At 40.6% G+C, this 25,280-nt stretch overlaps 1 protein-coding gene across 5 annotated transcripts in view; it reads right to left on the minus strand.

Annotated features, from left to right (window-relative positions):
• bsnb (bassoon (presynaptic cytomatrix protein) b) overlaps nucleotides 1-25,280 on the minus strand; it is a 69,792-nt gene extending 44,512 nt beyond the window's left edge. For all 5 annotated transcript variants that reach the window (XM_075461116.1, XM_075461115.1, XM_075461113.1 and 2 more), the window contains exons 1-3: nucleotides 24,982-25,280; nucleotides 16,922-17,312; nucleotides 561-1,373 (exon numbers count right to left, since the gene is read on the minus strand). In XM_075461116.1, coding sequence (XP_075317231.1) covers nucleotides 561-1,373; nucleotides 16,922-17,312; nucleotides 24,982-25,160 — 1,383 coding nt within the window. In that variant the 5' untranslated portion in view covers nucleotides 25,161-25,280. The remainder of the gene's footprint in view (nucleotides 1-560; nucleotides 1,374-16,921; nucleotides 17,313-24,981) is intronic.

The raw sequence follows: 25,280 nt of genomic DNA on the forward strand, positions 1-25,280 counted from the left end.
GCACAAGCAGACAAGGAGTCTCATATAAAGCATAATGTAAATGAGTGTACAGTTAACTACAGATAGAACATCCAGCTGAAAATTCAAATATTAACTATTCTTCTGCAAAAGTGTTCTTTAAATCAAACATTTTACAATAAATTATTATTTTTCATAAAGTGTTAAAACCCCCCCACTGGCAAAGAGTGAGAGTTTGCACCAAACCTTTATTTTGATCCAACAAAAAAAAAAAAACAACAACAGAAAATGCTGAGACATGAAATAAAAAAGGCCATCAAGAATGTCACATAAACAGTGAATAGGGCAATAGGTGCCCATTTGATACATATTTGGTTCATGCACTCAGGAATCCTCTGTAAATAAGAAAAAACACAAAGACAAAACAGCTATCCAAGCAGCCATAAATGAGTAACAACAAACCCTTTGGACTGCACTATGACACAGCATATTTCCCAAAAACATGTCAATAAATCGTTAACTTTAGCCCAACCATAGTGTGCAAGAGCAGCTTACACTTTGATACACATGGCTAAAAGCCAAACAGATCAAATCAGTCTTACCTCAACTAGGTGTGGAGTGGGATTGAATCCACACATGTTGCACACTTGAGAGTGGCACTGTGTGCAGGTGTTGTAGTTGGGCTCTGCTGTGCTGCCTACGTTCAGGTTCGTCTTACAGAGGGGACAACAGGCTTTAGGCTTAATGGAGTCCGGGGGAGCTTGCTGCTGTTGCTGTTGAGCAGGGGCTCGAGGCCCTTGTTGTGCAGGCTGTGGTCCTGAGGGTTTACCTGCTCCAGGTCCAGGAACAGGAGGCCCCCCAGGTTTGGGAGCTGGTTTTGGGGGCTGCTGTTGGGGTTGAGTGGTTTCAGATATGAGTGTGCTGGCTTGGTTAAGAAGAGAAGCACCAAAGCCAAACAACTTTCCAAATGTCTGCTCTGGGGGTGGGGGCTGTCGAGAAGGGGAGCTCCCTGCGCTGCGAGTCTGGTCCTGGCGGGGATGCTGGGGTTGGTGGGCGGGAGAGCTGCGGGACAAATCGGGCTGGGATGGGGCCTTGGCCATTCCAGGGAGAGGGACTGCCCCTGGAGGCAGCTTTGCTTTTTGCTGACCTGGTCCAGCTGGACCGGCTGGACCGGCTGGACCAGCTGGACCTGTCTGTTTGATAGGGGCTGGCGCTGGACTGGCCTGTGGTGGAGGCTGCGTCTGAGGAGGGACAAGTGTCTGGGGTGCAGGCTGAATTGAAGCATCAGGTTTAACTTCAGGATTGGTTGGATGAGAAGGAGAGTGGATCTGTTGCTGACTCTTGGAGCGTGGTGTGTCCATGTCCATTCCCAGTGCTCTCTGCATCTGACAGTTCAGGCATAACCACTCTTGCACCTAAAAGAAACAGAAAAACAAAACTGTGACAACAAGCTCGAGTTTCAAATCTTCAGCATTTAGCCAGAGAGGCTGAGTTTGTCAGAGTTAAAGAATTGGAGGGTCTCACTGCCTTATGAAAGACTGTGTCTGGTCAAATACTCTGAGAAAAGCATCCCACAACATGAATTGTATAGAATTTGAAGATGTCCCCTGTGTATAACTGTAAATATTATATTAAACAATTTTATTTTTAAACCCTAAGGGGGCATTGCATTAAAACAGATATGTTTGTGTTGTGAATACCACTGCATGGGCTCAGGAATATGTTATCTATATGTCATTTGGACATCATGGACACTTTGTCCATCCTGGTTGTTACCAGTGTACAGTTCAATTCAATCATCTGTGAAGGTTTGGAGATGTATGAGAGCACACGGTGTGAGTATTCCGCAGATCCATTAATGATGAATGATACAAACAAGTTTCAGGCAACCCACATCATCCCATGACATTGCATATAAAGGGTATGCCTCTGGAGGGGTTCACTGCCTATTCATTTTAGGCTTCTTATACGTTAAATGGTGTCATTAAACGACGTGCAAAATATTTAGCGTTAGGATAAAAGTCAAAATCCTTGACAGTGCATGAAGTACAATGACTTAGACAAAAACAAAATATATGCATTAATAACCTGTAACAGGAATTCATGAGCTCAGTCTGAGGCAAGATATGCTTCCATCCAGACTAAGTCTTTAGAAAAGACTTTGCATAATCTTAGAAACACAATGCCAAATCCCATCCTTCATATGTGACAACGACGTGGCTCTGTAGTTAAACAGGTTAAGATGCCTTGCCTGCAGTCCAGTTGTGTCACCCACTGAAAGCATTTGGAATATCATGAAATGAAAAACACAGTAAGACACCCTGGTGAGCGCTTGAAATCCTATATCAAGTATGAACTGAAAACATTTTGCTTTCAAAGCTACAGCAGTCGGTCCCTTGCTGGAATCAATTTAAAAAATGAGCACATATGTAATAAAAAGTACTCTTTCTCAATTTCAACACTTTTCAGGGAATCTTTGAGTTGTTTTCAATTGAATGCACGGTTTTGGTCTTTTTTTTTTGGAAACGTGGTTGAATATACAAGAACGCTGTCAGTGGGTATCAGTAAGAAAACTAAAGGGTGCATTTCCTGAAATATAAAATTTTTGCTTTAACAAAAAGGCTTAATACAGATGATAAAAGGCATCGGGCCATTATTCAAATCAAAAGACAGGATATCTTTTAAACAGACACAGTAAGTGGGTCTCACTACATGCTCTACTTTCTCTTCTCTGTCCAAAGATATCCTCGTAAGATGTACTAGAAACTCATCTATAGGTGTGAATGTTAACTAGAGCGCTGATCTGTTCATGCACCCGACGAGCTGCCTTCCACTCATACCCGTCATGCTGTTGCCTTCATCCTGCATTCAATGGGAAAATTGTGTGTGGAAAATGATTGAGGGAAGGAATAGTTGTAAATTATGTGAAACATTTCATTGAGAAGGAATTTAAGCTCCCCAAAAGCTTAAATGGGCATTTACTGGGACACATAATTTACCCATTTAGAAGTGTGGGGTGAATAAACAGACAGATGGTGTTATGTATGGACATGTTAAATAATGCAGAGGTGTCCCTGGTTTTGTAATATCCCCTCATATTTCTTTCTGTGTGTCCTCCCCTTCTGCTTGCTCCTACATTTTCTCAGATTGCACAGCAACTTCCCTTCCTCATTAAAATCCTCGAATCACCTGTTTTTTCTGCCACTGTTGTCATTTCATTTATGTCTTTGCCTCTCCTGCTTTCTTTCTTGTCCTCTCCCTCCAACATTTAGGCACGTGAGAAGGGGAAAGTCACAGAGAGGTGCTATCAAAGGCACATGGCCATTCGAGGTAATTGGCATCCTGGTGCTTTGACAGCTGCAACAGTATTGTAGCTGTCTTGGATTCGTGGTCATTGTATAATGCCTTAATGCATTATAAATGCTGTTGGAGAAAGGTTGTGCGAGGGTTGGGGATTACAATGTGTGAGGTGAGGGGCCTGGCTCCTGGCTTTTTCCCTTTAGGCCTCTTTGGCTGGATTCAAGGAGATTTTGTTTCGACTTCAGTTCAGAGGATTTAGTTGTCTGATAACTTTCTGAATCTGCAAACAGATGTCTTCACTTCCTCTGTGGAATCAAACATCTCTGCAACCCTATGGTCATGTAAGACTGATTCAAACACGTAGCTCAAAAGACACACAACAACATGCACGCGCTCTAACACACATGCTATGAGTCACTACATAAAATCATGCAGTGCTTGATTCTTTATCATCCTTATTCTTGTAAGATGTATAAACCAGCACTGGTGAAGTTTTACTTTATAACGAACCCTTAATAATTACCTCCCACAACTATTAAAACTTCTAAATGTGAATATCTGCTGATGATGTTGATAATGGTGCAGATGAAATAAGCTTTTGTTTTCTTTTTTTTAATGATCAAACCACGTAATATAAGCTTGGAGGCAGGTCGTCACTTCCCAATTAGCTGCAAGTTTGCGTATGAGTATGAATTTTACACATTTGAAAAGCACTGACTCAATGCTGCCCCGTGAGTTTTACTCAAATGAGAAACTCTGTAACCACAACCTGAGCTGATAACATCTCATTTAGCTGTAGCTTGATAATCAGAGCGCACAGTCGTTTCTTTGCACTTCATTATTCATACACATTTTGATTTGCTAAAAGGAGGGGGGGGGGGGGTTGGGCAGTGACTCAATGCAGTAATCAACTGGTCCTTGTTTAAGTGATGTAGAGATGTAATTAATGCACCCTGCCCTACTATTACCATCAGGTGTGGTTACAGATGTGGTCCAGTACATGTTAGGCTACAATGGTTTTGTCATAAGTACATTAATCTTGTTCGAGACCTCTGGATGCAGCAACAAGGTTTCTGTGCTCTACAGCCTCGATAGTTGTGACACTGTGCTCACAGACGTCTGTTTCTTTTGCTTTAAGAAACAATCAACTAATCAGGGAGATGGTCACCAAGCTGCCTGCGGGTGCCCTAAACACACACGAATGGAATTATCTAAAAAATAATATATTGATGCGGCTCTTCCAGACATTTAAGTGTAAGTGTAAGTTTCCCAGTCGGCAACACATTACTAGGCTGTTGTTCTCTGACGGGAGTGTTTAGATGACATGAAGGGTGACTTGAAGCATAAGCAGCAAAATTGTTGTAGCTTTGTACTTTGTTTCTTTATGATGTTGATGCTGTCAAGACTTCTGCATAATATGTATGAAGTGATATATATAGAAATGTCAAATCCCAATAGACAGCTTGGTGGTATTTAGAATCCCCTCCACCGTCCTTATGGTATCTCTTATTCCGTCCCCCCTGTCAGTCATTTGATCAGTCAGTCATTCAGTAGGTCAGTGACAGAGTAAGTCACAGCCTCAGCAGCATCTTAGCCCAGTGCCTGGCCCCCTGCCAGTCCTCAGTGTGAGGAGTGATGTGGCCCTGGTTTTCACTGTCAGTCAAGGAACCTGAGGAGACAGGAGCAGAGGTGAGCCCTGGAGACAGTCATAGTAAAGTGGACGGTTGAAAAAGCCAACACTGGAGCCACGCCGCTCCATCAATCAGAAGACTCCAAAGTGTGAACTTTTCTCTCCATCATTGTTATTGTCCTTGATATTTTCTTTTCTTCCAAATTACAGTAGTGTAATCATATAAAGCCCACTGGGAAAAATCACAGGCCGGAAAAACAAAGAAAGCAGCTGCAGGGAGGGCAAGCAGCAATTTATCAATTTTGTCGTGTCTCTGTTTGCCTCCGCCCCATCTCTCTATCTCATTCCTCTCAGCATCCCCCTTGTTATGAGGCAATCATGTGGATCTTTATGAAACCTGATCTGTATCAGCAAAAAAAACAAGCGCACTGCACACCGAGTCTCCTGCTCTGCTTCTCTATCAGTTCTATAATGCAACCCTCCATCTTGTTCTCCTTCACTCATCTTTGTTTCTTCTCCTTATCTGCATCTATCGCATAACATCTCTTCCTCTCACTTTCGTCTTCAGGCTTCTCATCATCTATAGATTTGTGACGGCTCTCATCCAAACGCGGATTCGCAAGTTCCCGCTTTGACCGGCGAGATGTGTATTTTCACGTGGGTACACTGCGATGGCGCACGTTAAAGGTTATGAGCCGGTACATGAAACTCACCGTCTGCCAACAGGATGCTCAAGCACTAAAGCCTCCTGAAGAACTTGCTGCCAGAAATAGCATCTTTTAACAGCAAGGGACTCACAGAGAGTTGGATATGGATCAAATAATGAGAGCAACATATCCTTGGTAATGCAGGCACATATTTACATATTTCCTGCATTATTACATAGATTTATTTACATATTTGCCTTTTTTTTCCCTCAAATTGTATGATGTCTCAGAAAACTTAAGCATTATCATTATCATTGCATATACAATGTTCACGCCTTGTATGTCCAATAAACAGTCAAAAACCCACAGATACTTGACTGACTTACTAAATGTTTAACATTAAAAAAATTTACAAGAAGGTTCAGAAATATTTAGACATTGGAACTATTAAGATCAATTCAGTGGTTTAAAATGTTCAAAATTAGAAATATGGGTCAAAGACTCTGCTTCAATTAAGAGTATTCTTGAAACGTAATGTCGCAAATCAGCATAACCACCAGTCAAGTGTTCCTTATCTAATGCACAATCACTTGCAGGTGCTGACAGGCAGAAGTCTGCAACCCAGACTGATTTTGATCAGGTTGAAATCAGGCAATAAGGTAAAGAAAATTGAATATTTAACCTTTCTTAAGGTAAAAAAAACTCCTGGTTTATTTGAGCAGTATGCTTTGAAGACCTGTGCAGGATTTACCTGAGCTGACAGACTATGTCTGCACACTTCAGAATTCACCTGGGTGCTTATGTATTCTGTCACATAGACAGATGTGACTCTGGAAGCCATGGCCTCACAGTGCCTCTGTGTGTTTTACAAATGATTTTGTATGCTTTTTCCTTTCAGTAATTCTAGTACAGACCGATAGTAGCTTCAGCTATTCAAAGGATGCCACTGAAAAGCTGTTGGGGCTTTTGTAAGAATTTTTTTGTAAAGTCTATTACTGATATGTGAAGAATTTGCACCTTGAGGAGAACTCTCTGTGTGTGAACTCCTCCTTCATGGTAGACTTGGTTAATGACATATCTACCTCCTGGAGAGGTTTCTAGACTTGCCTGCCCATAGTGAAAGGATTTATACGGAACAAATCCTATCATCATCCAGCACTGTTGTCTTCTGTGAACGTTCATGCCTTTTTGTGTAGTCAGTAATCAATACAACACATATATCCGATAGCATTTCAATCATGCAAATGAGTTTGTGGTCCACCACAAAACTTGTGCTCCTCTGGCCTTCAGATTGTTTGTCAATTTCTAAGTTTTTCCTCTCTGCACTTTTCCTCTTTAAAATGTTCAAAACTATCTGTTTTAACAAGCCAACTACCTTTAATAGATATCTGATTTTATTACTTGTCCTTCGTATCATTTTCATATTTCACTGTTGACACTGAACACAATCCAAATAGCTGCTTTCAACTCCAAATTAAATGTAATGAGACACAGAGCCGGACGAATAAACTATTGCTCACGATGGAAATGTTTGACAAGAAATTGTGCATTTCAGTTAATAATTTGAGAATTTTTGCAACATTGACCTAAATAACATGCTTGTGACCAAAGATTATACTAAAAGTGATCAAAGCTAAGTGCAGAGGAGGGAAAAAAAAAAAAACACACGCATCAGAAGATGCAGCGCTGCTTACGTCACACTGGTGTGCAAAGTTTTCTTTTTGTTATCCTTCTTGGATTTGTTGACAGGTGTGAGACATCATCCAGTACATGAATCCCCGTAGGGTGACAAACATACTCAGAGTCAGAATCTAACTTAAGCTGATGCAGAAGAACAAAGGAGCTCTGCTCAGTGAACATGATGCGGTATCAGCATGAAGTACATACAGCAGCTGAGCACTGCAGGTATGCAGTGGTTTATCAATTCCTTGCAAATTGGGCCAAAGACATTGAAGTTCCTCTCTATGCCCCACTCTCCTTCTCTCTCTGTTAGTCTATCTTTTTACCTCTGCTAAACTCAAAAATGACCACCTCGCCAACCGCTACACAGGAACAATATCAATAAAACAAAATGTTTTTACTCGTAAATGTTGCCATGCAGGAAGTGGAGTTCCTAAAAACAGATTGAGACGAGTCAAATTGTTGAGTGGTTGTGGGGAAATTGCTGATAAATTTCTTTCACCGTGTGTGCTGGTGCAGTGTTAAGCACAGCAGGAGCCAAGGTGTTAATAAAGGATGCAGGAAAGTAGTGCAGAGTGCATAACATTAAATCGTGATATACAGTGCGGGAGGCGAGCAAGGGATAATGAACACTTGTGCATGGCAGTGTAATAATATATTGCTCCTGCAGAGGATTTGCTGCTACCTTTATGAAACTTTTAATGTTCAATTCTTTTGAGTCTATGTCACAGAGATGTGAACTCTACTAAGCTTTATTGAAATACAATAGTAATACACAATTTAGCTCTAAGCTCTAAGGCTTTAAGAGACTAGAGCCTTTTATTTTTTTTTTATTTGAACATTTACACGTTAGTATTTCTACTTTTTTCGTGGTTCAATAGGCCACAAACCAAATTCAAAAAGATATAAAAAGAAAAGTGATTAAACGACAACAATTGCAACATTACACATTACAAAGTCCTAATTGTTGTCGAGCAATGAGAAACAAAACAGCAGAAGAAGGAGAGTGATGGAGACCCAAAAAAGGAGAGTGACGATGTCAGCATATCTTCCGTAGAAGCATAAAGAAAGCCGTAGACATTATCATCACGATGCAGTTAAATGAGCCTATGATTCCTCTCTCCTGTTCAGATGTAATCCAGAAGGTAAGTTAGTGGAAATGCATCAAGATCAAGAAGCTTGCTGGATTTTTTTCCCCACATACTGAATGCGATGATTTCTGTTGTTCCTTGCTAGAGAAAACAGCTCAAGTAATTATCGCAAGCTGGGACCTAATATGCAGTGAGTTATGGGGTAATAATTAAACCAGCGTCCCAGATTTAGTTTCTGGCAGTTCTCGTTGAAAAATATTTTGGAATATGCAAATATCAGCATCCGTGTGTCTCGGCTGGATTCCTGACCTAATTCCCACTATTTGTCCGTTTAGTTTCAGTCTATAATTGCATCCGAAAGCATTGTGATGAAAACTCAAACTTCTGCGAAAGGATTAGGAAAGAAAACTCAGAACGTGTAATTAGATTATGATTTTCTAAACAATACATAGGAATAAAAGCTCTGTGAGAGCGTCTGGATTGAAAAGAAAGTCTCACAGTCCCTCCCAAAGCCACCTTTTGAGGAACTGGGTGCGTGTTCACAGGTAAATACTACAATTTGCTGTTAGCGTTAAATATTGATGTGGCAAGGAACCAGTGGCAATCATGTCTTTATCGCGTTTTACCATGAGATCAGATAATCGTTTTAGTCATTTTTCCTGTATGTAGCAAGTCTTATAATCCTAAAGACTCCAAAAACCTTCTCCAAACCTCAGATGTTTAGAATTTAAAAGGTATTTCAAAATAATGACCATGTCATTTTTTTCACCCATGTTGGGCACGAACCCCACAGGCCTCCGTTAAAACTCAACTTCGATAGAGAGCTATATAACTAATCCAGATCTGACTGCCACTGAATCTCCAGTGCCACATAATGAAAAGTGAGAGTAGGATTAGAAATGTCTGATACTAAATATCTGAATTAATTTGAGGGGATTAGGAGTCACACTCTAGCTCCCCCGAGATACAGTGGATTTATTCTCCACTGATATGAATGCGTGGCTTGAATTTACATTTACAAAGTTTTTCAATTTTTTTTATTGAGGCATTACTTGTTCTTCATGCCAGAAAAACTAGGCCATAGATAGCATTGGATTGTATCTATGGTCACAAACTGTAAAAACGGTGTGAATGCTGGCACATCTGAAGTAGCTCTCAATTGAAGGGCCCACACTAAGCTTTTCAAACATTAAAAAGTAATCACAAATTGAAGTTCAAGCTAAGATCAATATTGTACCCAGGACGCTCACGACCTAGAAAGTTGACTTCAGATACACTTGGAAAAATAAACACAGTGTTTACTCATGACACTGTAAACAACTTGTTCTCCCACGCTGGTGCAACTGTGGGAGCCTGGGAAAATCAATTTCCAGCCCTGAGATTAGAAACTGGGTAGCATTAAAATCACTTAAAACAAGCCGGTCTCTAACTGAGATTTTACTTGGTTTTACTATACAAAGTGAATTTAAAGCCTATTTATGTCGCAATTTTATACGTGAAGTTTCGGGAAAGGAGGGAGTTAAAACATTCCTTGACTGACGGACCGCTGGAATAAGCATGCTGGCTGCAAGTCACAGCTAAAAGCAGCTCGACTTTGGTTAGTTTTAACAAGATCTTTTTCTGGCCACACCCGAAATGCAAATTTTGATGGGAAATTCATCCAACATCTTTAAAACTACCCAATGTTGTACTGAGCTTCTTACAGGAAGAGCTGTTGCCATAGGTGGTCTGCAAACATGTTTAAGTGGGTGCAAAGGTGTTAAAGTGAGAAACAGTGATCATCTAGTTACAATGCAATGTTCTGATGGGAAACCTTTAAGACATACAACCCACATAAATATTGCTGCAGACTAAGAACAACCCATAGCAACGGCACTCCAAGACAGGAGCAGCTTTCCGGACAACGTGCCCTGCTACAGTGACCCAAGGTGCTTCAGTCCCAGGGACATAAACAACAAAACATCTCGGTCCAGTGCTCTTATTTTGAGTCACTGTGGCTCAATGCAAGAAAGTTTTTAACTCTTAAATGTTCTTTACTTACTGTTTTTAGCTTCTAAAAGGGCTTTAAATTTTCTTGATAACCATTGGACTTTAGTGCTGAATGTGATAATTGAGGAAAGCGATATTACTATATAAAGACTGATCAATACAAATACAGTTTCAATGTTAAAGATGCAATTACACTGGCATGCGGACACTTGGATCAATTTAAACGTATCAGAAACTGTTTGATATCCCAGTTCTAAAGCTTAACTCATGTTAAGCTGTTCATGGCATATCACTGTTCATGGCATATCTTAAAGTAACGTGTTCCTGAAATCTATGGTAAATGTGGATAAATGAGAATAAATGCTGGATTTTGGTCCGATGCCTTAAAAATGCTGAAAGTATGTGGCAGAAAAGGACCGGGCACTTTCCCACGATGCTCGGCAGTCTCGGCTGCTGTAGCCTGTGGACAGAACACGGAAGGTCCTATGGTGTTCTACTTTTTCCTACTTTTTCCTACTTTTTCCCTATTTTCTGTGGCTTTAGACTCATTGTCGTTCTGTTAATAGGTTTTTTTTTTAAAAAAACACAAAATAATGACGTTTGAATGTCCTGCTTTATGTACAAGAAATCATATCATTGAAACATTGTAAATATAAAATTACCGGTTTGTACATTGAAACTGTATTTGTATTGATCAGTCTTTATATAGTAATATCGCTTTCCTCAATTATCACATTCAGCACTAAAATTACTCACTGAGTCTGGTCCTTTATTTTATTATTTATTTTTTCGTTAGCACAAGTTTCTTGTGTTTACCTTGAATAGGGATGGCTCAGGTAATCCTGAAACATCCCATAGTTAAGCTGCCATAAACCTAGACTGCTTGGGGCCTCATCTGTCACACCTTTCCTCACTTTACTCTCTTTATGTATATGTGATATTATTGTGGTCATTAACTCGTGTTTCCCTGTTCCAACAGGTATCCTTTGAATGGTGTTACAGGGTTTGTTGTCCCCCCTTTCTGTCTTCTCAAACCCCAGCTGGTGGAGGCGGATGGCCACCCTTCCTGAGTCTGCTTCTGCCAGAGGTTTGTTCTTGTTAAAAGGGAGTCGTTTCTCTCCACAGTCGCCTCAGGCACGCTCAGGCCGGGAGATTGGACCGAAAAACAAAAAGTTTTCAGTGCAATCTGTTGGTTTTCTTAGCTAGGAAATTGTTTTTGAATTGGCTCTATATGAACGAATTGGATTATTTTATGAATTATGATTATTATTAATTAATTGAATTCCAATTGGCTTGAATTGGACTTACTATCTAAGTGCCTTGAGATGACATTTGTTGTATTTGGCGCTATATAAATAAAAATGAATTGAATTGAATTGCAGCACTTTGTCTTATATTCTTATATGGATTGGAGATTTTTAGGAATAACACCACTGTTATTGGCTTGGTTGCTAGATCTTGTCTATTTAAGAACTCTAGCCACCCACTTGATATATTTTGAACGAGAAGAAAAAAAACCTGTGTGCCTGTGTGTGGGAGCTTTTGTTAAAACTGTGGAGGGGTTTCTGGTAAAAAGGAGGAAAAGGCACTTCCAAAGTCTTCTTCACATTGAGACAATACATTTGACAGAGATTTGGTGCCGGATTTAAACATGAAATGTTCTACATCCACTGCCTTCATCGCAGGGCAGCACATCAACTTGTATGTTTTCAAGAGTCCAGGAGTTATTTGATTTGATTTGTTTGCACATTTTGCATTTTCTTTTTTTTTGGTAGGAATTGAATTGTTGTTGCATAGCAATAGATCAAACACTATCATGGGTAGTTCTCTTCCTCTCTGTCTCCTCCTGCTGCCACGCAGCTTTTTCACACAGTTCTCTCTTTCAGCTGTGGCTTCTCAGGACCAGGCCATCGCTGCAGACAGAAGGAGGGTAGGGTCTAAAAATAGAAATTGGACCAATTATAAAGCAGATGTTCTTCTGTATGATGGTGGGAGCACAGTGTCAAGGGAGTGTCTGTGGTATTTTCACTATCTCTCTGTGCTCATGTTGTTTCAAGTCTGTTTTCAGCCTGCCTCGTCTCCACGACTGTCTGGGTTTCTTTTTTATCAAACGCGTTCTTCATAACTATTTTTCAAGCACAGAAAGTGCTTGACATATTTTGGAGTTGTCTACAATAGAAGATGATCCCATGTACGTACAAGCTCACGTGCATGATTGCTTGCTTGTCTCGATTGTCAGACCTTTCCTCAGCGTTTGATTGACAGCTCTGTAACAGACTGTGGCATATGACATCGATTTGTTGCTCACTGTTTACAAGCAAATAGCGTTTCCATTGGGAGGTGATTTGTAGGAACTCTGACTTTTATTTACAGAAAAATATCTTTGATGATCGTCTTCATGATAATTTCACAGAGAAGGTGACCTTTTACTAAGTGCTGTTTTAGGAAATTGCTCAAACTGAAATGTTTCGTTCAGGGATAGATTTTCCTTTTTGATGAATACCTGGAATCCAAAATATTCAGAAGGGGAATCATTTCAGTTTTCAGGACCTATAGAGGTTATATTATACTATAGTATACTTTAATATATTTTTATACATGTAAAAGGTCTGCTAAGTTACAAAGGATTACAAAGTCCACACCAACAAGAGAAAACACTTCCTGAACTGCCTGAAACACCTAATTTATAGTCCAGGCTTTTTGTCCATCCCTCTATACCCACTTAATCCAATTCAGGATCGCTGGGTCGCTGGGGTATATCCCAGCTGCCATTGGTCCATCACAGAGCTACACAAAGAGACAAACAACCATGCATACTCACATTCAATTGTAGGTCAATTTAGAATTACCAATTAACCTAACACGCATGTTTTTGGAAGGTGGGAGGAAGCCAGAGTACCCGCAGAGAACCCATGGAGTACACAAAAGTAAAACATGCAAATTCCACACAGAGAGGCCCCTGCTGGGATTTGAACCAGGAACCCTCTTGCTTTGAGGGGGTGGTGCTAACCACCACAGCCTCCATGCTTTTCAAATATTGGCACAATAACTGCCAAGTGGTTTATTTGGCGCAGCTCCAACAAAAATAAAGAGCAGCTCCCTCAATGCGCAAAAATTTGGACCAATAAGATTAGGCTATTGGGGAGGAGGACCTTAAGAAGATAAGTCCTAAAACAGAGGGTTTCAGATCATATAATGACGATTAGTGTTGCAGTGAACACAAAATTAAGACAAATATGTATTTTTTCAAATTTACATGAATGACGTTACCATTTTCTAAAAAACCCTCAAAGTCACATTATTCATCTGTCAAGTAACATATCTTAGACTCCTATATTTTGTGGTTTGCTTGTAATTTAAGGGGGATCTTGTTCAGGAACAGATTTTCATAAAATAATCTTCATAATCTGCGACAGTATTTGTAAACTATTTGTAAACAGAGAAATATTGCTTACAAAGCAAGACGTGATCTCTGACTTGCTTTGTCATTGTGATGGTGGTTCCTCCTATAAACCCCCGCCTGTCCACATTGGGCACAGCTTTGCTCTCCCGCACCTCTTTGATTCATTTTGCCACTCAACAGACGCATCACTCCACTGTTCACTCCTCCACACATGGACACTCACCACTGATTACGCCGAATGCCACATCTCACGGTCTTCTTTATTCAACTTTGTGGTTTTTTTGGTGTGTTTCGTTAAGAATAAACTTGCTTATTATTTGCTTTCAACTTGCATCTCTCTTTTGTTTTAAGCTTTTGAGCCAGGTCGTCACAGTCATCCGCTGACTCACTTTGGAACCAGAAAATGCCACAAATATCCTTGGAAATCCAGAAAGACTCTCTGTTTTATCATAAACGGGCCTTCAGGTATTCAAATCTTACATTTTATCTTTAACATTTTGTATGAAAATATTCAAACATCAAGGTTAGAAAAAGGAGATCTCTGCCTGCTTAAGACTAACCTTTCACTATAGCTTCCTTGCCATCACATCTGTTCTCTTGGCCAGTCATCATGATTGTGATCACTATTCCAGTCATCATCAACCTCACTGTTATCATCACCTTGATCAGCAACAACTTGGCCATAATCAGTTTCTCTGATGAGCGATAAGGCTTTTTTAGATATGCTGCAGTGAGGCAGAGGCCCAATCCATGCTAAGTAGGTTATGGGGGTAAATCTTCAAGTCTCCAGAGGCTGCACTTTCTCTCTGCCTGTCTCTCTCCCTGTCAACATCTGACAAGCTAACCATGGCTGAGCTGAAAAGTATCCACCTCCGCTGATCTCTTTACTGCCACACTCGCCTTCACTCCCCGCCGTGATCTATTCTCTTCTGTTTGTTTCAATTTTGGTCCACGAATTTCGTTCTTGTCCTTCCGTTTCCCTCATCTTTCTTTTTCCAACATTTGCAATCTCCCATCTTCTACACTCAAATACACGCTCATAAATGCACGTTCTCAAGCTTAAATGCAGGCACTAATCAGTATGTATATTACATGTATGTATATTATTGCATAGCATTAATATATATATCCTGTCTCAATCCTGCTCCACCAAGAACTATTTTGTCCCCCTGGCCATCAGGCTGTACAACAGCTCTCAGTGATGGTACTTCTGGTACTTCTGCTACTTCTGCTACTTCTGCTACTTCTGGTACTTCTGGTACTTCTGGTACTTCTGCTACTTCTGCTACTTCTGCTACTTCTGCTACTTCTACGATCACTCTATATTTTTGAATAGTGTATAGTTTTGTGTACTGTAGGCGCCTGGACCAACTGGTTAAAAAAGGCTGGTTCTGTTGTAGGCAGAAGGCTGGACCCTCTCAGTGCTGTGGTGGAGCAACAGATGAGGAAGTTAGATTCTGTTTTGGAGAACAATAAACATCCTCTCCACAGCATCCTGGCAGGACAGAGGAGCAGCTGCAGTGAGAGGCTCATCTCTCTGCACTGCAGGACTGAGAGGTTCAGGAGGTCCTTTGTCCCCACAGCCATAAGGCTTTTTAACAGTGACTGCTGAGTTCTTCTCAAATTGATTTATTGATTTATTGATTGATTTATTGATTTATTATTATTATTATTATTATTATTATTATTATTATAAGTAGTAGTAGTAGTAGTAGTAGTAGTAGTATTTTTATTAGTGTTGTTATTATTATTGTTGTAGTTGTTAATATACAATCATTGTAAATATTTATATTTTTTTTGAGCTACTTGACTAATTTTAATTTCCCCCATTAGGGGATGAATAAAGTATTTTTCTATTCTATTCTACATCTATCTATCTATCTATCTATCTATCTATCTATCTATCTAACTATCTATCCACGCTGTGATGGTTCAAAAACTACACATATATTCCCTATAACCTGGAATGTTGTAAGCCTATAATTACTCTGGTAGCCTGCAGGCAAGCTTAACTAACATTGCATTACTGCTGTTTGCAACATGACTCACTGGAGCTGATGTGAAACTTTGTGACAGATGACACAGCCACACTTGACTCACAGTAACAGTGAGTTATCGCTTAATTCAAATTAGGAAAATATTTTATTTCAGCATTAGGGCAATAGGCTCTCTCAGCTACCTGTTTGCTAAGATGAGTGTTTAGTTGCATATGAATCGAGGTTGTCTTCAGAGGTGTTACAGAAATCTTGTTACAGTATAGAAGAAGCGCCAAGCATTATTTAGATGCTCACGTAACACCGTCTGAAAGGATGGACTCGCAGTGCACAATATGTATGGATAATTTAAACGCTGTATGGTGGTACCTGTAGAGGTCATAGTCACCAAAGAAGTGTGTGGCAACTGGTTTTTAAAATGAAGGTCATGATTCCAATCAAGATGAATCATGACTGGGACTAGAAGTTCTCAGGTGTCACCTTGCATGCAACTGATCTCATGTTCAGCTGGTCCGTTTCAGTACGTCAGCCACTCACAGCCTGCTCAGCAACAATGGCCGTCATCACCTTTGCCAGCAAATGTCGACGAGAAATCATTTAAGGTAAATTAAACCACTTTTACACTTTCATTGTTCTGTTGATATACTATATCTCCATTATGAAAAGTTGTATTTATAAGGTTTTCACTGCAATGATGTTGACCGTCTATGAATGCAGCTGAGAAAAATGCGAAAAGCTATCTTGAAGAATTCCAGGCTGTCAGATGCGACAAGTATGGTGAAGCAGGTATGCAACATAGAGACAATACATGACTCATACATGTATATAGACCTACACAGGGGAAATAATGTTACAGCAAACAAAGTCTAAAGATATGAAAATGCCTGGTCTGAAGCTTTTCTATAGTCAGCAGTACGACAGGCTTTTCATTTACAAAATTACGTTCTGAGTTACTGAGCCGAAAAACAGTCACCTCTTTGCTTTTTTGCTCTTCAGCCTTCAGTTAGTTTGTTATTCTGTACACTTGATCTCTCTTTGGATTTGGGTCTGTGCTATCTATTGGTCCTCCTTTCCAAGGGAATACACCATAGCTTATACTGATCATGTTTGTTACTGTAAGTCAAGAGACATATGCTTGCCACCTATATTGTGTTTATGCAGAAGACTCCCGGACTTCTGTCGAAAAAGAGGAAAAAAAGAAAGGAATCCTGTAAATAAAGACCGCCTACCTCTGTAAGGTGAGGGTTGGGGTTAAAGCCACACTGGTGGCACACCATGGAGCGACACTGTGTGCAGGTGTTGAAGTTCAGCTTGTCGTCCCCAGTGCCCGTCAGGTCATTGGTTTTGCAGACAGGACACAGTTTGCTGCTGGGCATGGGAGCAATTTGAGGCACAGAGTAAGGGGAGGTGGGGACGCTGCCTCGGTCTGGGGACACAGAAGGGGATCTTCCAGTCTTGCTGCTACCCAAATCCACCTGAAGACTCTTTCTGGCCACATGACCCTGGCCCTGCTCTCCTTGAGACGCAGCATGCTGAGGAGCTTCGTGGGAGGCCAACCTGTCACCCGTCCCATGACTGCTCTGGACTCCTGGTTTAGGTCCAGGGTCTGATGGAGGAGGTCTGGCAGAGGAGGGGCACAGATAACACAGAGCAAGTTGGATATTAGACGTGGGTTACGAGTTAGGCAACTAACTGATTCAGCAGAGAGACCATAAGATCAGATCAAGATCAGATTTATTTGTCATGCATACACACGAAATTTGTCCTCCGCTTTTAACCTAATCTAATATAAATCTTTTTTTTCCACTTAAGCCAATTAAGCCTAGGAATTCTTAGCAAAAGTCACAAAATAGAGAGAATAGAGAAGAGTATTCCACTGTATTATTCTCACCTCAAGAAATATTGTGCTTTCTAGGAACTTATTTCTTTGGTCAAATCACTATTTCCAAAGCCCAAGAAATAGCCAACACGTCATTCTTTTTGTCATTTAAGTATTTTCCTATAATACAAGACACATGCATACACAGATTGTTTATTTTCACTTAGATTTTTCAGCATTTTTCAAAAGTTCTGAATCTCCTGTTGATCAATGTGCCACATTACATCACATTAGACAAGTTGTTTGAAAACGATGAATAAAATGCTTGAGTCCTGTCCACTCTTTCTTTTTTTTCGAACAAATGAACAAGAAGGAAGTTTACCACAGAAATTAATCACAGAAAGACATATCTTGAAAAATATGCGTCCCTTCGCACATGGAAGTAAAAGTCAGACTATTTCATCAGAAACTCTCCACGCTCGAGGGTGGAAATAACCTGCATTTTTTAATTTGACTGAAACTGAGTGCAGAATATTCTCAAGAGGTTGTTTTTTTATCAAACTTCATTTATCTTTCGTCAACTTGCAGTAACATTCACTGTTCATCACAACCACAGCGACATTTTGGCGTGATTGAGGGAGAGCGTGAGGAGGATGATGAGAGAACAATGGATAGTCAATGGGTAACGATTAAGAGAAAGATGGAGTTGGTGATTGAGGGGATGACGGAAAGAAGCACAGGAACCACTGAAGTGAAAAACAATCTGTGATGTAGACTCCTTAGATCTTTACTATCATGTACAAAACCTAGCTTACACATTTAACCTATAGTTTATATTAGCTGCACCAAATATTTCCTTGAGAGGGTTTTTATATCATTAATCAGTTTCAAGTGGCAGTACTTCCATTTGAGTGGTAAAATTTAAAGTCCTTTAGCTCTGTGATGCAGTCCATCCACATAGCATTAAGATACTTTATTGGTGTACTTTGTGATGTGATGGCAGACAACTAAAAGGGCTGACTAATAGAAAGGATAATACTGACTGTTTTATATCCCCTCTATCAATTTCTGTGAGCTTCTGCTTGTGGTTAGTTTTCACTCTGAAGTTGTTCTGCTCTGGCCTCAGCAACATGAAAAAAAGAAGTATATCGAGCTCATACTTGTTCTGGCCTTGAGGCTTTGGAGCAAATAGTTAAATACGAAGCAAGGATTTCCACTGTCATAACAACATAGACTTTGTTTTGTCATGGCCCGTCCACTTGAAAGACGGTCTCGGCAGCAGTGCTACATCCACAGTGAAGGAAGTGTGGAGATAAAGGGAGGAATAAAGGAAGTGAAATACAACATGTTAGGCACCGCTGAAGACTTGAGCTGCCGCACAGCTCTAACCTTGGTCTACTCTCGACGGGAGTCCCGCGTTCACCAAAGTGAGTCCATCTGGGAAGAGTCTACACTTTCCAAAACACTGCTGGCCTGTTACATTTTTAAATTCAACACCACTGTTGACGGCCCATGGCCGACCAGCACTCTTGCTCTGTTTGAAGCTAATCTGAGCAGATATTTCAAAAGAGTCAAGCCAACAATGCACTGCAGAGTCTAAATTTGGGTCTAAATATTTCATACCTGGTGTCCACAGGTAGACACAAAGTAGATTCACATAATAACTATTACTTGAATAGCAAAGACACAGAGTGGAGCCTTGTGTGATTTATGCAAAGCCTCCAGCATGGCTTAATGAGAGTAAAAAAAAATTTTTTTTAAACATTTTAAAGTAGAAGATACCTTTTCAAAAAATGTTTTTGTATATTCTTATCCATCAGTAAATGAGGGTCGGAGAGAATAACACGCATTATCACAAAGTGAATAGTGGAGCATTTGTGTGGAGATGGTTTGTTGTAATGGGAACACCCTGTGAAACTTCAGAGAGACGTTTCTATTGCACACATTGTCAGCAGTACATGTGAAAGTATCCCACTGTCACTACAATTACATTAATTTGCATCCCAGCTGCAGTACATTATGAATCTTAAAGGAATAGTACTAATAGTATTCACTGAAGGAACCACCCTACAGAATGGTCAAAATCTTCATCGAAACTTGCCATTTCCAGTGTGGAGTTGACTGGCATGGTGAGGCTGTTGTTTCCCACAGCAAAGGAGATTTTCGTAACATGCAGGGAGAACAAGGGGAGGAGTATGGTGCTTGAAACAAACTGCCAATTAGCAGCCTACCAGTTCACATCCAGTGAGTCAGAGCATAGTGCAGCAACAAGCATTCGCTTAGCTTTGTGAAGCTAAAAGACCGGAAACAAGGAGACAGGACTAGCCTACCTCAGTCATAATGTAAGAACTCCATCAACTACTTCTAATGATAAAGGTTGCTCATTACTATACATAAGTTACTGATCCAGAGCTGACAAATACTTAAATAAACTGTTTGTTTTGTTGTATAGACTGAGAAAATGAGATATGTATTATTTTACCATCTGCAGAGTTGCTTTACTTAACTGAGAGAGCTAAGCTATTGTTTCCCCAGTTTGCCTGGTTTTCATGCTAAGCTAAGTTAGATGATTGTGGTTGTAGCCGTAAATTTTCCTTGGCAGATATAAGAGTGGTATCTATTTTTCTCTGTCTTTTACTCTCTAGCTACATGCTGCAGTAACAATGCCGTTGCTGTGGACATAATGACAAACAGACAGTCATCGCCATGGGAGTCATGGAAACACTGTCAACACTTTCAGTAGCAAAGTAACCAATCAATTTAAAAGCAGACGTAACACAGAGGTAGATATATCCCTTGTAATTCAGTTTAATGTTATTACAATAGCCTTTGTAGCTTTCAAATCTTATATCAAAATCTAACTCCAGAATAACAATACATGGTTTATCAAATCAAAGTTCATTTCACTCAAATCTCAGCAGCCAAGTGTACCCATCTCTCTTATATCCTCCAAGTACTGTTGTACTGTTGCAACTGGACCCTGTTTTAACTGACAACATTCATCATGTGTATGAAAATGAAACTCTTGGCCTTTAAAGAAAAAAATGCTACTGTCTGTTTGTCAAGTAAAATTTTTTTCTATTCATTCTTTTCTTATTTCTTACATCCAGTTTGTCCCATATGTTCCTTGAAACAGGGATGATAATTGGATAGATATGTACTTAATTTAAGCAAGATACAATACATCCGTATCAGTGTCCCTATAATGGAAATGCCTTATGTTACTTATTGATTTATACTTGTGTCCACTGTAAATGAAACTGGCAAGCTGATGCTTCTGAGTGAAGCTCATGTTTTCCATTTGGTAATATCTAAAGGTCGAAGCAGAAAGGCAGCAGATATATCAGACTTGCGTTTGTATAGAGAAGCTGTTTGTTGTGAATGTCCAGATGAAATCATGAAATATAAACTAAATCCAACATGGAATCTATCTTCTTGTCAAAGAGTGAAATACTTTTTGCTTATAATTATTCAGTAAGGACAGATTTAATTATATCCTGCAAGGACTTTTGGACACCTTGGATACTACACAAGAGGTTCTCTGTGTTGAAGTGACACACAAAACAAACAGAATTTCTGTCAAAAATGATGAAAATACATCGATTAAAGAAAAAAAAAAGGTTTTGTGATGTTGTTACATGTAAGAAATGAAATGATTAATAACTACTCTGTGCTGCATTCATACAAGATGAAAAGAAGTCAGAAATATAATGTTGTCATTTACTTTTTTCAATAGAAGGAAAAAATCTGTCCATGAGGCTGTGAAACTTATACACCAGAATCAAGGCCGTTGTAAAAGCACACTTTAACCTATTATGGAGTGTTCCCGAGAGAGGTGAATAGTAAAAGTGTTACAACAAATTCATTATAAAGTACAATCAGAAGATTCTCGGTTATGGCGCACCACACTTATAAGTTTACAGTAAAGACAATGTGAAGATTATTATTTAGATCAGCGTCAAGGTGTATGCAGTGGGTTTACTTTTGACTAAACCCGGTGCAGTGTTTATGCTGCCATAATGTTTAATGTGGCAAACAGGACTTATCTCTGGTGTCGGTGTTATATCTGTAAGTTTGACACCAGCAGTCTGCATACATGAAGGAGAGAGGTATGTGCCAGACTTAACTGTGTGGTTTCGATCAGCTTCACAACGTGTGAATTGAACCTGTCGCAACATCAGTTTGTAGCAATTTAGTACTGAAACTGAATGCAAATACAATTAAAAAATGTCCACTGTGTAAATAACGTCACACAGTCCAAAAGGTGTCATGTTATAGTTAAAAATCAGAACATGGTCGGTATGTAACAAACATATAAATAATAGATTATACAGTGGGCAGTGCTCTCTTTGGGTAAATTTATAATCAAGACACATAGTCTAAACATTATGTCTTATAACATGACTGTATCCACCATTTTCATGGGTTTTAGGAGCTGTACCTTTACTTGGGTTCATAAAGAACCGGTGTTGGTTGCATACATTTAACAATCAAGTAAGTATCCCTTAACATGTGTAACAACGTGCCTAATACAGACGGTCCTTTTCATGCTGCCAAAAGAGGTCAGACTAGTCAGTACAAGGACAAAGAATGCCTGGTACTGGGACCTTAGAAATAGAGCCTTTGGGTTGTAGAGTGGTGTCTTTGTGGATTGTGTTTGCTCCCCACAGAGGCCATAAGATACCATTAGATGGGTCTGTGGGGACTTTAGAGGTTGTGCGAACACCTCAGACTCTTTGCCGTTTGCTTTGAGGCCATGGCAGGATAAAGATGTTCTCAGCCGAATTTTGCTCTGTAAATAGATGAGCAGTGTTATTCCCTTTAACTGTCGGTGGTTTTAATGTTACGGCTGACTTGTGTATCTCTCCACATATTCTGTATAGTAGATGCTATTGCTTGGAGGAGAGAGGGTATTCCTCACCAACTCAATGTGAGAGAGCAAACAGCTGGACGGCAATACACCCCATCAAAGCTGGTAACTGGTGAAGTGCATATCATTGATCATGTTGTTCCAAAGTAATGTTTTTCTGGGGAACCTGAAGTTGTGGCATTCATGTGAATTTTACTTTGACATGCAAACTGACACTATGCTGACAATGTTGTACGCCACGCATGGAAAACTGCAATTTCTGACAGAGCCCACTCTGACCAGAATAAACAGAGTGTCACACCACACCGCAGAATCGGCTCAGGGGGAATGAAAGAGAAACTTCCCAGACTGATCATGCATGAGAGGGACAGAAACAAGCCTGTTCCATAGATACCTCACCTCAAAGCCCACAGGAGCCAAAAGTTCCACTGCCACACTGCCACTGAGACCTCTGGAAGTCTCGTGCCCGTGCTACAACTGGTAAAAGCCAGTGTGGCAACATGAGAGGGACCTGGTCAATATCAGGCCGATGGTTTTAATGCTATGGCTAAGCAGTGTGGCAGAAGTACACCGAGCACATGGCTGTAAACAGGAAACTATTTAGAGCTCGTGTCAGAATGCTCCTCAGTGGGTCAACAGATCGAGATGACTGTGCACTTAGTCAAAGCTGTTACGATAAGAGAAGAAAACAATTACTGTGGTGCTTCATGAAGCAGAAGGGTCGGCCAAATCCCAAAGCACCACAGCTGCTATAAGGACTCACTTCTCTTGCTGAGACTGAAAAACTGTATTATTGTCTGAAATAGAGCATATTTTTCAACAGGATTTTATTAAACATATCATATGCGTATTCATATTATCAGGCAAACTCATTAAATGTTGCAAGACATTTAATTTAAGACAAAAGTCTCCAACCACCCCAACCCAGCCGCTGTGTCATTGTTTCTGAAACTCTCAGAAGTTCTTTGTAAAGAAACATTTAAAGGCGAGATACCTCAATCTTAAGAAACCCGTTTAAATTAGCCATATGATACACTCTATCTTTCTCTCTGGCCATTTCTCATTATGTCTCGCTGTCTCCCGGCTCACGCAGCCTCACAGCAGCGGCCATCACTCTGTGAGATACCCAAGGGTGGATACAAGAGAGAAATCAAGATATAAAAGAATCATGAGATTACAGAGGAACTATAAGGCTTAAAACCTGCCCCATGGTGAATATACAGGATGGACAGGGAGTGCCCCTCCAAGTAAAAACACAGGAAGGGCTGGATACTATTAACAGTGCAAGGCAATCTTTTGCTGAAAGAACTGAAGGATGTGTTCTCCAACGATCTGCTCTACCCCTGAATTTTAGCCTTATGGACTAGGGCTTGCAGCTCATCTATAAATCTATTCAAACATCATGCTGAAATGCGAGTACAATGAGATGGTAGGCAGGTGTGGCCAATTAAAGATGCAGCTGTGTCTCTGCTTGTGTGCGAATTCGGGTCTACAACTGTTGAACTGTGTAATTAAGGCAATATCAGATCTTGTTAGGAGGGTAATCCCTACCACACACCCACACAGAAAATACAAACTTTCAAACTGCTACATGTGATCGCACTCGCAAACTGAAAAAAGGGCTAATATTTCAACAGCCTTCATTGCATTAGTATTAGCCAACGATGGGGTTTGCACAGGGAACTGCCAGTGGGAGAAAGCACTGTCATGTAAGCTTCCATGCCACTGTCAATGTGTCTGAGCTGAGTGTCTGGATTTCCCTCAGAGAGATGCAACACCACTTTTTTCCAGAAGAAATAACCCTTTCTGCGCAGCTTCGGTGGTGGTGAAACAAAATTTTCTCTAACTGGATATTGACTTGAGATTGAGATCCTATTAGTGAGACAGCTACAGCATATATAGCATTTTGGTCCTCTCAATGACGTTGGCTATATCTGATGGGAGCACTGTCACCCTAAACAACGTTGTCATCGAGATACAGACGTCTGCAGGCAAGGAGGAAGGTGTGCTTTTCAGAATGACTCTGTATTTACTGGTATCATGTCAAAGCAGCGTGTAACAGAACCGACCGAGCCCCTAAATGTGAGATGCAGTGCACTTTGCATCACTAACATTCACCCCCTGGCGCTACGGGGAGGATCCAGCACAAAGTGCCCACGGTTACTTGGCGCTGCTTCACTATGAGATGGAAAAATGTCGCTCTTTCATTCATGACACTCACTGAATCAGCAGGACAAACATGGTGAAAACGGGCGTAGAAATTCCCGTTGAGACGACTGGGCAGTTTATTTACGTCTTATTGATTCTTCATCGAGACCTTTGCATTTTTAAATTGAAACCAAAGTCCCGCTGACTAATCGAGTGCTACTGCCAAAAAAAAAAAAAAAAAAAACAGCTCTCTCAAAAAGGGGTGGTGAATTGTGTTGACAAGGATATTGAAATAAATAATTAAGCGCTCATTCAGGTCCATCTACAGGCAGTCGCCTGATCCTATATACGCTGCTCACTGTAGTAATGTACGGTACACACCACGCTGCCATCTAGCCTGCCTGCTTTCGCTCCACAGTTTGGTGGAGAAGCCTCCTAGCTATCGCGGCTACCTGTTAATCCCCGGCCCGGGAACAGCCCCACTTCCTCCGGCTGGTGCTCCATTGCTGGGCTTGATGAGCTGTCCAGAGTCCGGTGGTGCTGAAATGGAAGCCGGAGCCCCCGCTGCAGGGACGGCGGGGCCGGGCTGTCCCGCCTGTCCCTCCCCCTCCATGCTGGCCTCGTTCCCCATCGTGTCGGGATAGGTCTCGACGGAGAGAAACGATGTTGTAGATGGTTCTACAGCTGTGCTAAAAACTCAGATGGAACTCAGCGCTGCTCCCCTTCCGCCATCATCACCTACAATTCAGCA

Source organism: Odontesthes bonariensis, chromosome 3 (assembly GCF_027942865.1).
Source record: "Odontesthes bonariensis isolate fOdoBon6 chromosome 3, fOdoBon6.hap1, whole genome shotgun sequence".
Classification (NCBI taxonomy): Eukaryota; Metazoa; Chordata; class Actinopteri; order Atheriniformes; family Atherinopsidae; genus Odontesthes; species Odontesthes bonariensis.